The 12,663-nt window shown below is 51.0% G+C and overlaps 1 protein-coding gene across 3 annotated transcripts in view; it reads right to left on the reverse strand.

Moving 5' to 3' along the window:
- CACNA1E (calcium voltage-gated channel subunit alpha1 E) overlaps positions 1-6,652 on the reverse strand; it is a 281,976-nt gene extending 275,324 nt beyond the window's left edge. For all 3 annotated transcript variants that reach the window (XM_036272405.1, XM_036272404.1, XM_036272403.1), the window contains exon 1: positions 5,957-6,652. In XM_036272405.1, coding sequence (XP_036128298.1) covers positions 5,957-6,222 — 266 coding nt within the window. In that variant the 5' untranslated portion in view covers positions 6,223-6,652. The remainder of the gene's footprint in view (positions 1-5,956) is intronic.
- Positions 6,653-12,663: the final 6,011 nt, after the last annotated feature.

Below are 12,663 nucleotides of genomic sequence, written 5' to 3' on the forward strand. Positions count from 1 at the left end.
GCACAAATACACCACAAGACACCTCCTTGAGGTGGCTTAAAACGTAAGAGAGCACTAAGCTGGAGGAACCTAAAACCTCGATGCTCAACTTTTTAAATTAAAAGTGATGTTGGAGCCCTGGCCAGGTGACTCAGTTTGCTGGAGCATCATCCATACACCAAAAGGATGCGGATTTGATTCCCTAGGCACATACCCAGCCTGCAGGTTCAATCCCCAGTTGGGGGGTAGAGGGTTGGGGAGGCAACTGACTGATGTTTCTTCCACATCGATGTTTCTCCCTCCCTCCCTCCCTCCCTTACTCTGTCTAAAATCAATAAACATATGTCTAGGTAAGGATTAAAATAAAAGAGATTGTTTTCCCCCGATTACCTTGCTCATGGCCCAGTCCCACTGCACAAAAAGAGACCTTGCTCATATCCAAGAGAAAGACGAATAACCTTCCTTTTCCAAAAATCCTAGGAAAAAACTCACACACGTGATGAATTATTCACAAGGCCTGAACCTGAACATGAGAGAGGGAGAAGCATGGGAAGATGAAAAGGTCAGAGGACAGGACAGGAGGAGAAAGGGAAGGGAAGGGCCTGGTCTCTCTCTCCTTGAATAGAAAGGTATTAATTACAGTCACGTTTAGGTTCCCTGTTTCATATTGCTGTGGTCAGTGATGAACAAAATAACATGGTCAGAGTCACCTCTGATGGGCTGGGCTGCCAGGCTGGGAGCTGCCCTTCCCCCTGCAGCCCTGAGCACGACAGAGAGGCTAATGATTTGCAGGCGGAACACAGGGAGTCTAAGGGTCTGCAAGAGCTCTGATAGTTTAGCAGATCTTTAAAAAACTTTTTTTTCTTTATTGATTTTAGAGAGAAGGGAAGGGAGAAGGAGAGAGAGATGGAAACATCAATGAGAGAGAACATCGATTGGCCACCTTCTGCATGCCCCCCACTGGGGATTTGGCCCACAACCTGGGCATGTGCCCTGACCGGGAATTGAACCGGCGACCTCTTGGTGCATGGGTCGACGCTCAGCCACTGAGCCACAGGGGCTGGACAGTTTAGCAAATCTTGACTCAGTTTTATTTTAACGAAGAATATGAAGATGGAAAGAAACTAGCCATTCCTCTAGAGAGGGAGAAGCAGCAGAGTTTGAGGAGGACAAAACACCTACATTCCGTGCAACAACAGCTAAAAAGAGATAGGCAGTTTTGGAATGGAGCTAATAATTCCAGAGTCTGGATCTTCCAGAAGAAGAAAAAAAAGCAGGCCTGTTCTCGGTACTTCCCTCCTCCTCTAGTTCCCAGTGCACCCCGCCCCCTCTGCCGGAAAGCAAGTGGGGACATGATGGCATGCCAGCCAACAGACTCAACTGCCATATTCAAGATATTTCTGTCGCCGTCATCAAGTCATTCATCTTGTCAAAGTCCTCCACTACACGCCAATTGTCCCCACGACAATTCATAGCCCGGTTTTTAGAAGAAGCATCACCCATATCTCATTTCAAGGGCAAAGCCAATGGGCCATTTGGAGGCTGCCCCAGGAGCCTCAGAAAATGAAGACTTTTGTCCTGCAGCCTCGGTGCCAGTTACAGTAACTGTTTCACCATCTGCATCCATGCCCAGGTACACAGCAGATGGGAAGCCTTTCTGCATTATTTGATCATAGGATATAATTACAGGCTCTGTCCTTGTTAGTTGCCACCCTCTGCCCTAATCAAGGCATTCTGACTCATGATCCATTAGTTTCATCAAACCTGAAATCCTTGCCAGGATTACAGTCTACGATCCTGCAAGGAGCTTGTATATTTTGAGGCAACCAAAAGCAACTGCCAAAATGGGAGATGTGGAAATCAAAGTTTTCAGTGATCTTCACCAAAGTCCTCCAAAGTAAATGGACAATTTCCAATGGGAAATTCACCATAATACAGCATATAAGTTCTGACCCGAGGTCTTCGGGGCTACAATGACATTCTCTGCAATAAGAAATTACGGATGTATATCCACAGGTCCACTGTAACAAGCTTCACCACCTCAGTGATCATTCTCCTTTAAACCATGTTGACATCCACATGAAGCATGTGCTCCCCTGCTGAGATGACTCACACCATCAGTGGGAAAAAAATCTCCCCCTGCCCATCAACAGCACAGCATCTCCGAGTCCGACATACAAGGTCTTCCCTTCCACCTCTCACCTGGCCAAGTGCAAAAAGTGCGAAGCATCTCACAGATCCTGAGGGAGACCCTGTATGTCCACAGGGTAACTGAGCCTGGGCACAGAAGGGCTAGAACTGGTAAGCATATGGACATTCAGAGCAGCCAATGCCCTAAAAAGAAGAGAGCCCTTCTGTTAGATCTATTAGATGAGCAAGAAAGAAAAGGAGGAATCATATAAAATGTAATACCATGTTTTAAATCAGATTAGCATTTTCCAAAAGGTTATGGTCTCCACTGCAGAAGAGAGTGCCATAAGAAAATAAAATTATCTCCCACTGCAGATGTCGCTTCCAAGAAAAGTGAAATACAGTCAGAGTGGGCTGTTGACGTACCACCATCTTTCATGCCAAGTCTGGGTCATCTTAGGGTTTCCTTCCCCTAAAAACTAGACCTTCCATATTAATAACTGGATAATATTGCCCTCCACAAGTCAGAGAGTTCTCCAAGCATAAATTAAATCATTCCTGTTATTTAACTCATCTTTTCAGCCCAATCTGATTAAAGACCAGTAACATGCAGTGTTAAGAGACCACTAACAGCACACAGAAGAGCACATTATCTTCCAAGTCCGGAGACTATCTGCAACCCATTGCGGTTGTATAAGGCTCAAACGCATAGCACACCCATGCAATCCTCAAGCACCTTGCAAATGTGAGTTCAAAGCCAGGTCTTGACATGTATCTTTTGAGCCTTCCTTTTTTCAAAATGTGCCCCTTCCGGGGAGCAGAGAAGCACTTCCCAAACTTCAGTGTGCACACAAATCACCTGGGGATCTTACTCAAATGCAGGTCATGACTTAGTAAGTCTGAAGTGGGCTTTGGGATTCCGATCCCGAATATTGTTATCAAGAGGGGACAAGGATGCTGTCCCCTGCTGTCCTTGAGAGGCAAGGCTCAGAAGACTTGTTCACCTAGAACTAAGACCCCTCCCTTAAGGTTTGCTGAAATTTCTGACGGAGTTAACTAGTAACAATAGCTTGTGTTTATTAGGTAATTGGGCAATATTCTAGGACCTCGATACATAGCAACTCGTTTAGTTCTTCCAGTGACTCATTCTCATCTTCCCCATTTTACCGACGAGGAAACTGAGTGCAGGGTACTGAAGTGACTGTGCAAGGTCACAGAGCTGGTGAAAGAAAGGGATTTGAACCAAGAGGGCCTCGCTCTAAAGCTTTGCTGGTAACCGAAGCTCACACTGACCCCCAGTAGGTAAAAAAGTAAGATATTTGGGAAGCTGGGTGTTCAGAGAGGAAGGAAAGTGAGACTAGGAACCTCGATGCAGGTGGTGCTGGAGAAAACGCGGACCACACAGAAGCACAATGGTCCCCCATGGTCACCACCAGAGGGAAGGTGTGGTGGTTACCTTGTACAGTCAGGAGAAAAAAAAGCAAACATGGTGTATTTTAAATTTGCCAACCAGGCTCCTCTACACCCCTTGGCAGGTGTTCTCTGCACACTGTTACAACTGCCTACATGCTGTAGAAGCACTGGGGAACTTCCAGCTGTGGTGATAGAGGAGACCTTTGGGACAGGCTCACAGACAAGGCACCGAGCATGATGCTAACACCGCTCCCCAGCCTCCCTTAGACTCCTTTTCCGTCTTTAGCCTATCCTGGCCAGAGACAAGGAAAGGGAGGAGTAAAATCCAGTCCCACGTTGTGTTCCCAACGCCTGGCAGCAAGGCGGTGTCTTTGCAGCAGAAGAGAAAACGTGAACAGCAGCGACCGCGTGGTGTGGGAAACGTGCTGGAGATCCCGGCCCGGAGCAGCCCGGCCGGAAGTGCCCGAGGTGCTGAACCTGGGTGATGGTGGAGCCCGAGCCACCTGGGGATTTCGGTGGCGCTGTCCAAGGTGCCAGCGATGATTGCCGGCACACTTTGCCACCCTCGGGATGGCTGGGTGGCTTTGTCTACCGCAAGGAAACCGAGGGCGCCTGTCTGAGTAAACACGCCCCTAAGAGAGGGGCATGGTGAAGCAGCACCTGGTGGGTGGGAAATTTTAGGGAACTGGAGAAGGCAGGCGGGGGAGGGGGCCCTGCTCGGGGAATCAGAGACCTCACTGGAGGAGTGTTTGCAGCCGCAGCGTGCAACACAATGAGATCTGTCTGCTTTATGCAGCGCACTGGTGGGTGGGGCTGCAGGGACCCGATCCTTTCCCTCCCAGTACCCCCACCCCAGATACATTTAACTCAAGCACCGCATGGCCCCATCACTCTACGTGGGTGGGATGGGGGGAGGAGAGTGCAGAGAGGAGGAGAGAGGAAGCCCAGCCTGGGTGGCTGCAGGAGGATGCATGCAACAGCAGGAATAATATCTGCTTAGAGATGCTCCTTCATTTCTAATGAGGGGTGCTGCCTGGAAGTACCACGTGCCAGCCAATCGCGGTGCTGCTGAGGCAGGAAACTAGGGAAGAAGGCAGGGGGAGGACAGAGACTGGGGCAGGGGGGAGCAGGGAGATGCTCAGGCCCGAGGGGAGTGAACAGCATGCCTCACTGACACCAGGGACCCAGCAGGGCTCCAGCTGTCTCAGTGATGCACACCTGGAAGGTGCGGTGTAGAGGAGGGAGGAAGGGGGAAAGAGGCGGAGCCTCCTTTGCAGGTGCATCCGTCCCAAGAAATCTCTCCAAAAGCAGCAAAGTCCCATATCTCCAAGTTGCCCCCATATTTACCACCACCCCACTGACTTGCTTCCTACTAATCCCCCTCACCACCACCAATCCACAATTTCTAAAGATCTTGCCAGACAGACACCCAAATTCTTAATGAAGAACAAGGCAGTGAGATGCCTAATCAGCAGCTTGTATTCGGTGCACTTGCTTAAACCTGCAAAGAAGCTCCTTCTATGCCAGTTCACCCTGACACTGCCACCGTCAGATATGCCCCACCAGCTCACTGTGGAGAGCAGTTCCTTCAGGGCAGGAGAGACAGATTGCTTGCACACCTCTGGGCTCAGCTGATGTAGCCTTCGACTGATGAATTCAGGCCCAGCAGATCTGCCTGGATCCTGGGCACTGGGAGAGCACTCAGTGAGGTCAAGTATTAAGAGGCTGGGGTACCCAACTCAGGACTAAGGAAAGGAGGGACCCTGATGAGCTGCTCTTCCCTGGCTCAGAAGAGAACTCCAGCTGAGCTGTCTGGGCTATGTCATTAGAGATCGCCTCCCCGACACATTCGTTCACTTTACTTTCAGTGGGATTTCAACTCAGTCCCCAGAGTTAGCTGGGTCCCTAGGCAAAAGCTTGTTTTATTTTATCTATTTGTTCATAGCCTTTTGGCCAGAGCTCTTGGACCTTCTGAACTGAGAAATCCCCTCATGGAGCCTGGACCTCCCCTATGGGCAGATAATGCAGGTGTCTCTCCAGGTGGTGGGGGTGGAGACAAGGGGGTGGCTCTGAGGTGGGAAAAGGGGGACAGGGTGTGAAAGAAAGCCCTGAGGTTAGGGCGACCCTTTCAATGTGAAGGGACTGGGGGACCTGGGAATCAGACAAAAACCACAGCACCAGCACCCAGGTTTGCTGGAAATTGCCACAGGAAAAATCAAAATCCAAAAGTCTTACCTTGAAAACCACTAGTGCCCACACTGGTCTCTGTGGCACCAGGCTTGCCCCTTAGATGCACTAAAGTGAAGAATGCACTTCAGCAAAGGGGCACATTGGCACCAGGAAGGAATGGGGGATCAATTCCACGCTTGGTTTCCCCTCTCACCCAAGAAAGGCGAAGGGGGAGAGGGGAGTTATGGTGGGCAAGAAAGGATATGGCCAATCGATGAGCTTCTTGGCGTATTTCCTGACAATGTTATCTTCTCCGAAGATGAACAGGGATCTGTTGACGGTAAAACAGTTCTGCCGGACGGGAATGGGGTTGTACAAAGCCATAGTCCGCGCCCTCTGCGCTTTCGACTGCTTGTAGGCGGCCGCCTGCCCCGAGGCCGGCACGGGGGTCCCTTGCCGGTTCCTGCTCTGGTCCGAGTCTCCATCGCCAGACCCCGGCCTGCCGACCACTGCCTCCCCGAAGCGAGCCATCCTGAAGTTTAAACAGACAGAAGACACACAAAGGTGATCGCGGCCGAACACCTGCACACAGCAACAAGCAGAAAGACACACGGAGACTCAGAGCCGCATCCAGACGGGCGGGGGCCACGGCCTCCTGGGAGCCACGAGCGAGCTCTTTGGAAAGGCAGCAGCGGCGACCCCGCTGCTCTGAACTGTTGAATCTAAATGCAACCTCTGCAAAGCTCCATTCCTCAAGGAGTTAAAAAAAAAAAAAAAAAAAGAGGGGGGAGGGCTGCTGGGGGGTGCTCAGTTTCTGGAGGCAATTTTTTTTTTTCTCAAAATGCCAGTGTGCGGTGGCGGTGGCGTTCAAGGGCCGAGGAGAGGGGCGGAGTGGGCTGCTCTCCAAACATAGCTCCTCTTCGGGCAGACGCACCGCCGAGTCCGGGGAGAGGCAGGCACCGGCCTGCGAGGTAACAGTTTGGTGATTTATTGGTGGGGGGAGGTAAAAAAAAAAAAAATGAAAACAAAAGAACTTTAACAACAAGAAGAAGACAAGGGCAGGGTTATGGTGACATGCTTTAGAACACCAGCCCCGGCAAAGTCAATTCAAGAAATTCCACAGCCAAGACTTGGGTCTTGAAATCTGCCAGCACAGACGCATCCAGAGGTGGAGGGAGAGGGGGTGGGGGGAGAGCGGCCCAGAGGTCCCTGCGTAAACCGCAATGCCCAAAATATCAAAATAAGAAGCGGATCCAACGGCAGAGAGACAAATGACTTCCAAGCTCCTGTGCCGGGGAGAGAAGTTGAGCAGCATCCAGCGAGCAGCGAAGCCCCGGTGCCAGCATCCGCCCGGAGCGCTGGCCGCGGCCGCCTCCCCGATCAGCAGGCAACAGCGATCCGCGGCTGCGCCGGGAGAGGCGGGCGCCGCGCGGGCGGTGGCGAGCCCTCGGGCGGGGAGGAACAGGTTGCAGCGGAGCTCAGCGGCGGCCTGCCCCGGGAGCTGTCCAGGGACCAAACTTGCTTACTACGGACTCGGTCCTCCTCTTCCACTCCAGCAGCCGGGCTCCGCAGAGCAGGGGAGAAGACAATCGGAGGGAGGAGGGCCGGGGAGGGGGAGAGCGAGCAGAGCGCAGCCGCTCCGCGAGGCCTGCGCCGGGCTCCACGGGAAGCGGGGGCGGGGCCGGCGAGGCCGGGGAGGGGCGGGGATGGACCCAGAAGGACCCTGGCCAAATGTCTGCGGGTTCCTGGGATGCAGGGCTGGTTTGGCTGATTGACTGAGTCGAGGGTAGAGGACCAACACCTCTGCAAAGGTCCGGGAAGAGTGGCCTCTCCCCAAGTAAGGCTAAGAGGAGAGGGGCGGGCTCAGCTGGCGGCGTCTCCGCAGAAGCCGAGACCTGACGGGGCACACGGCACGGTGCCTGCACTGGCGCCTTCTGTCCCGGGGCAAGGTAGATGCGCCGCCTGGCCTGCGACCCTAGCCCGGAGTCGATGCCTTTGCGCCCTGCACGCGGTGCACTGGGCCGTGTCCCCTCTCCCATGCACCCCGCAGGCTCCACCAATGCTGCCTGAGGATTTCCACAGAGAAGGCGGCACCCCCTCTCTTAACTGCCCACTTGGCGGCCTGGGGGGACCCTAGGACCCCACACTCTGGTTGGTGCCAGCTCCCAGTGAGAGTACCTGCCCTCCCTCTCCAATCAGGGCGATCTGGGGTTTGGCTCCGACACAGACTTGCTCCTCTATTCCTGGGAGGGTGGTCCAGATGTTGGAGCCCTACATGGTGAGTTCTGGGCTAAAACTAGCCTTCTCAAAATCTTAACGACCAGGAGGATCCTCCCATTCTACTAACTTCCTCAAACCCATTAATGAAGATAAAAACAGAATTAGTGTATGAACTGCACAAGTAGGTAAAGTGAGCCCCAAGCCCTAGAGAGAGAGCCCCTGGGTTTAGCAACCAAGCTCTTCCCCACAGGTGACTCAGTGGGTTGGATCAAGCACAGGCACCAAACTGTCCCTTCCATGTCCACACTAGCTAGAGCACACCTTCCCCTTCCTCCTGCCTTGTCCTCCACACACAGTGCCATCCAAATCCTCCCTACCTGGGCACTGGAAGAGCAGTTTTCTCCCTCCCCCTTCTCTTGGAAATCCTGGGTGAGTTGGCTTCCCTCGTATACTAGGCAGCGTCTGTGTGTGATGACCTGGTGGGAGGGGAGGTGTATCTGGGTGAGAGGCACGTGAGCTCCGACGTGTCTGTGTCTGTGTGTGGGCAAGGCCATGTGAGCACTGACAAGGGGCCACTGTGTGAGAATGTAGGTGCATGTGTGAAGTGAAATTCTCTGGGTTCTGGAAAACCAAAGGAATGGTCTCACCATGCCCACCCCACCAGGCACTGCTGCCCTTGGGGACAGCATGTTGACCTTTTGATTCAGGGGAACCCATTTCAGGACAAATGATAGTTCAAGGTGAGTCTGCTCTAATTAGTATTGCAATTTCACATGACTGCCTTACTCTGTTCTTCCACCTACCACCAGTGGAGGGTCCTTTTCTGTCTGAACACCCGATCGGAAGAAAAAGGGACAATTGTGCTAGGAAGCCCCATCAGCCCATTAGTCATGAGAACCCGTCACAGTGGCTATCTCAGTAACCCTATAAACTAGAGAATCAAAATGAGCTTTCAGAAATGATCAAATCCATGCTTTCAGGCAGGACCATAATCCACAGCACAAAATTCATTCAAATCATTCATTTGGCAAATATTTTTGAGCGCCAGGCCCTGTTTTAGTCACTGCAGATACAATAATGAACAAAACAGATGACAAAAATAATGTATCCTCTTGGATTAAATTAGATGCTTTTTTAAAAAAATGTTTTTTATTGATTTTTTTGAGAGAGGAAGGGATAGAGAGAGAAACATGGATCAGCTGCCTCCTGTGCATCCCCCTACTGGGGATCAAGTTGGCAACCTGGGCATGTGCCTTGACCAGGAATCTAATCAGGACCTCTCAGTGCATGGGATGAGGATGCTCAATCCACTGAGCCACACCGGCCAGGCTGAAATGAGATTCTTTAACCCTCACTGGCTGGAATGCTTGATGGACTTCATTCCCACACCGCAGCTTTACCCCTTCCCTTCGTGGCCTGGCCTTGGCCGGCTGGAGAGTGGCAGGCCTGTCTGTTACTGCTCAGAGGAAGTAGGACTCACCGAAGTGATTCTTTCCAGAAGAGATTCTTGGCTGATCAGGAACCTTTGACTTGTGTCTTCAATGTTACCCACTCAGTGGAGATCTAGCACTCATTCCCCCTCCTCTCTCTACAATGCCCTGTGTCCTCTGTGGCTGCTAGACCGGGGCTACACATTGAAATGTGAGAACCCACTGGAGTTGAGACTTGCCTTCCCGCCTTCTGAGGAGAGAGGGATCACAGATGCATGGGTTGAGGATAATATTGAAGACCCTTGGGAGTATGAGCACCTCTGCAGGAATTATAAATGGGAATTCTTGCAGCCCAAGAGGACAGAGGCAAATACAGTGGCATAAATGGCTTTGGGAATGGACTTGACCTCAGGGAGCAAGGCACACACTTGCACTGCTCTTGGAACGTTTGAGATCCATGAACTGCTTTCACGTTGTCCAATGCCTCCATTCCCCAGCCCCAGAGAATTACGATTTTAATGGCTGAACAGAACTTTATGTGTGTTTAATAGTTTTCAGTTTATAGAAACCTCATTCTAAACCTCTGAGGTCAGCCTGCCAATGCATGTCTTATGATTCTGATTTGGTGGACAGATCAATAGTTTCAGAAACATTAAGTAGTTGGCCCACATCTGGAGGGAGGCAGAGTTTGGACTTCTAACAGCTCCTCTGACTTCCACTTTATGGCTCTTTCAAATATCCATACTAACCTCTTCTGGGCATAATAGCATTAATTCCAAACTGTTCATCGTCCAGAGAAGAAACTGTTTGATCATGCTAAGCTCTTGGGACTGCTAGCTTACAATCCTCAAGTTGAAGTTGGTCAGTAGCCAAATGCTCCTGGGACCATGCTGGGAAGATGCTTAACTGGGAACACATCCATTGCCTCAAGACCCAGGAGGATCCTTAGAAAAATCCTGAGATAAGGGCATTGCCATAATGCTCTTTTTTTTTGGGGGGGGGGGTACGTGCCCCTAGAGGGAACCGAACCTAAGACTCTCTGATCCACAGGCCGACGCTCCAACCGCTGAGCCAAACCGGTCAGAGCAACCATAATGCTTTTTATAAAGGAACTTGGCGGGCATTCTGCTTCCAGGGTCCCTCGTTCCACTGTCCACTTAAAAACCCACAAATGGAAACGTAGACAATCAGCAGCTGGTCATAACTGATTGGAAACCAATTTCTGAAAACCCCTTTCCAGCCCAGGAGACAGAAGCCATATTTTCCTGTTGTTACAGCACCATCTACTGGTCACTTGTGAGCACATCTCTGTGAGCTCAGGTGCCACCCAGACACCACACCTCAGAGCCTAGACATTCCTAAAACCGTGACCTATTGTCACCAGCCCTCTACTCCTGTGGGAGATGGTTGAGGGCCAAGCCCCAAATTTCACCACAATGCAACCAGCACATCTCACAGTCCTTAGAAAGTGAAGCCCCACACACTGTGCACAAGGTCAACTCAACACACACACACACACACAGTTAAGATAGTACAGCCAAATGCTTTCTTTGCAAGCAGTTAGCTGCAAACTAGAAATGCAAAAGCAAGTGAAAATCTTTCCCAGATTAATCAAAGCCTTCACCCTGTGCCCCTGGACTCCAGTGTCCCATGCAAAGTTCAGGTGGGAGGGGAGGTAATGAGTGGGGGGGGTCCCTCCAGCCTCCTCTGGAAAAGGAATAAGACAAAGTGGCCACACTTCCCCTGACCGGGCAGGCCATGGGAGTTTGTACTAAGATAGACAGACATGAGCGCCAAGGTTGGACAAGAATGTAGCTTATTTTAGCTCTTCCCTGATCTGTCAGGCTGTGGGCCATCTTCTCGTGCGATTTTTAGCCCATCTCTGAGAAGTCTGCAAATCCAACCTCATCCAAAATGTGTGTGCCCCTCCCGCCAGCCCCACTCCCTCATCTCCCCATAACGTGCCATTACACTCAGATAGCTTATACTGAAGTTATCAGAACCCCTTTCGTTCTACTTTTCCTCTGTTGAGCTTTTCCAAGACATAGACGCTTATGCAAAGCAGTGCTCTAGGAAACATAATGCAGAGAGGGCTTGGGAGTAGGTTCTCAAGACAAAAGTTGGCAGGAGACCATGTGCAGAATCAGAGCAGAGCACCGGAGCATCGTGGCACTACAGACACCCTGGGAGGCGGGTGGCTCCCACCATCCTTGACAGCTCTTAGGTGAAAACGTGACATCACACCCTTATGCAATGCCCATCTCTAGAACCAGCCCGTCTCTAACCTATGCCTGAGAAACCCCACAGCACCACAGATCTGCAAAGTTTGCTTTAAATGCTTTAAAAAAACATTCTCTTATGACAACTCAGTATTTCCTGGGTGCCAACCATGGTAATTTCATCTCATTGCAACTTTGTTGCAGGACTGTGAGGCACATTCTGATGTCTGAGGCTGAGAGCATCAAGGACTTGTCCAAGTGCACAGAGTTAGGAAACAGCAGAACTGGGTCTTCCAATAATAAAGTCAGGATTCTGCACAATGTGTGGCCACTGTTCACATACTGCATGTTGAAATAATGTTCTCCTTGCTTAAGGGTCCAGTCACAGGTATGATCTTGGACCTTGGAGAGGTAAAGAATGGTTTGGAGACTGAGTCTCCCAAAGAGTTAAATTCCATGAATGCATAACACCTGTCCCGTAGGGCTGTCAAGAATATTCAGTTGGTATGTGTCAAGCTCTTAGAACAGTACCTGGCACACAGTAAGTGCCACGTAAGTGTTTGCGAAATGCATTTCAGCTGTGGTAGCTGGGACCACAGTAGCACCAGCAAACACTGCCAATCGGGCAGCTTTCTCTTTCTGAAAGCAGACTGCAGAGTCCAGCCCTGGGAGGGCTTCGGGGTGTGTGGAGAGGATGGGGGAGCAGAGGCGTGTACATGTCTGAGACTCGGTCAGAAAGACAAATGGGCAAAACGATATTAGAGACCAGCGTCAGAGAGCCCAAGGTCTTAGTATCTGGGAGAGACTATGTTTACTTACTAATTAATTCATAAGCCCAGTTATTGAATACTCATTAAACCCTTTTAGTGTGTCAGGCATTGTTCTCAGGGATTCTGAGGCTCAAGGATAAATTAGACACAGTCACAGCCTCTAAGAGCTTCCAGTTTAAGAGAGAAGGGAGAGAACATATCTGTGGAGGGCTCTAATCCAAGGCAGAAGGTAGTGTGTTCCATACGAGAGCCCTGGGCAGAAAGGAGGGAGACCGCCCCTCCTGCTGGGGGCACCCTGGAGCAGCGGTTCTCAACCTGTGGGTTGTGACCCCC

The sequence above is a fragment of the Molossus molossus genome, unplaced genomic scaffold, assembly GCF_014108415.1.
Source record: "Molossus molossus isolate mMolMol1 unplaced genomic scaffold, mMolMol1.p scaffold_m16_p_20, whole genome shotgun sequence".
Lineage (NCBI taxonomy): Eukaryota > Metazoa > Chordata > Mammalia > Chiroptera > Molossidae > Molossus > Molossus molossus.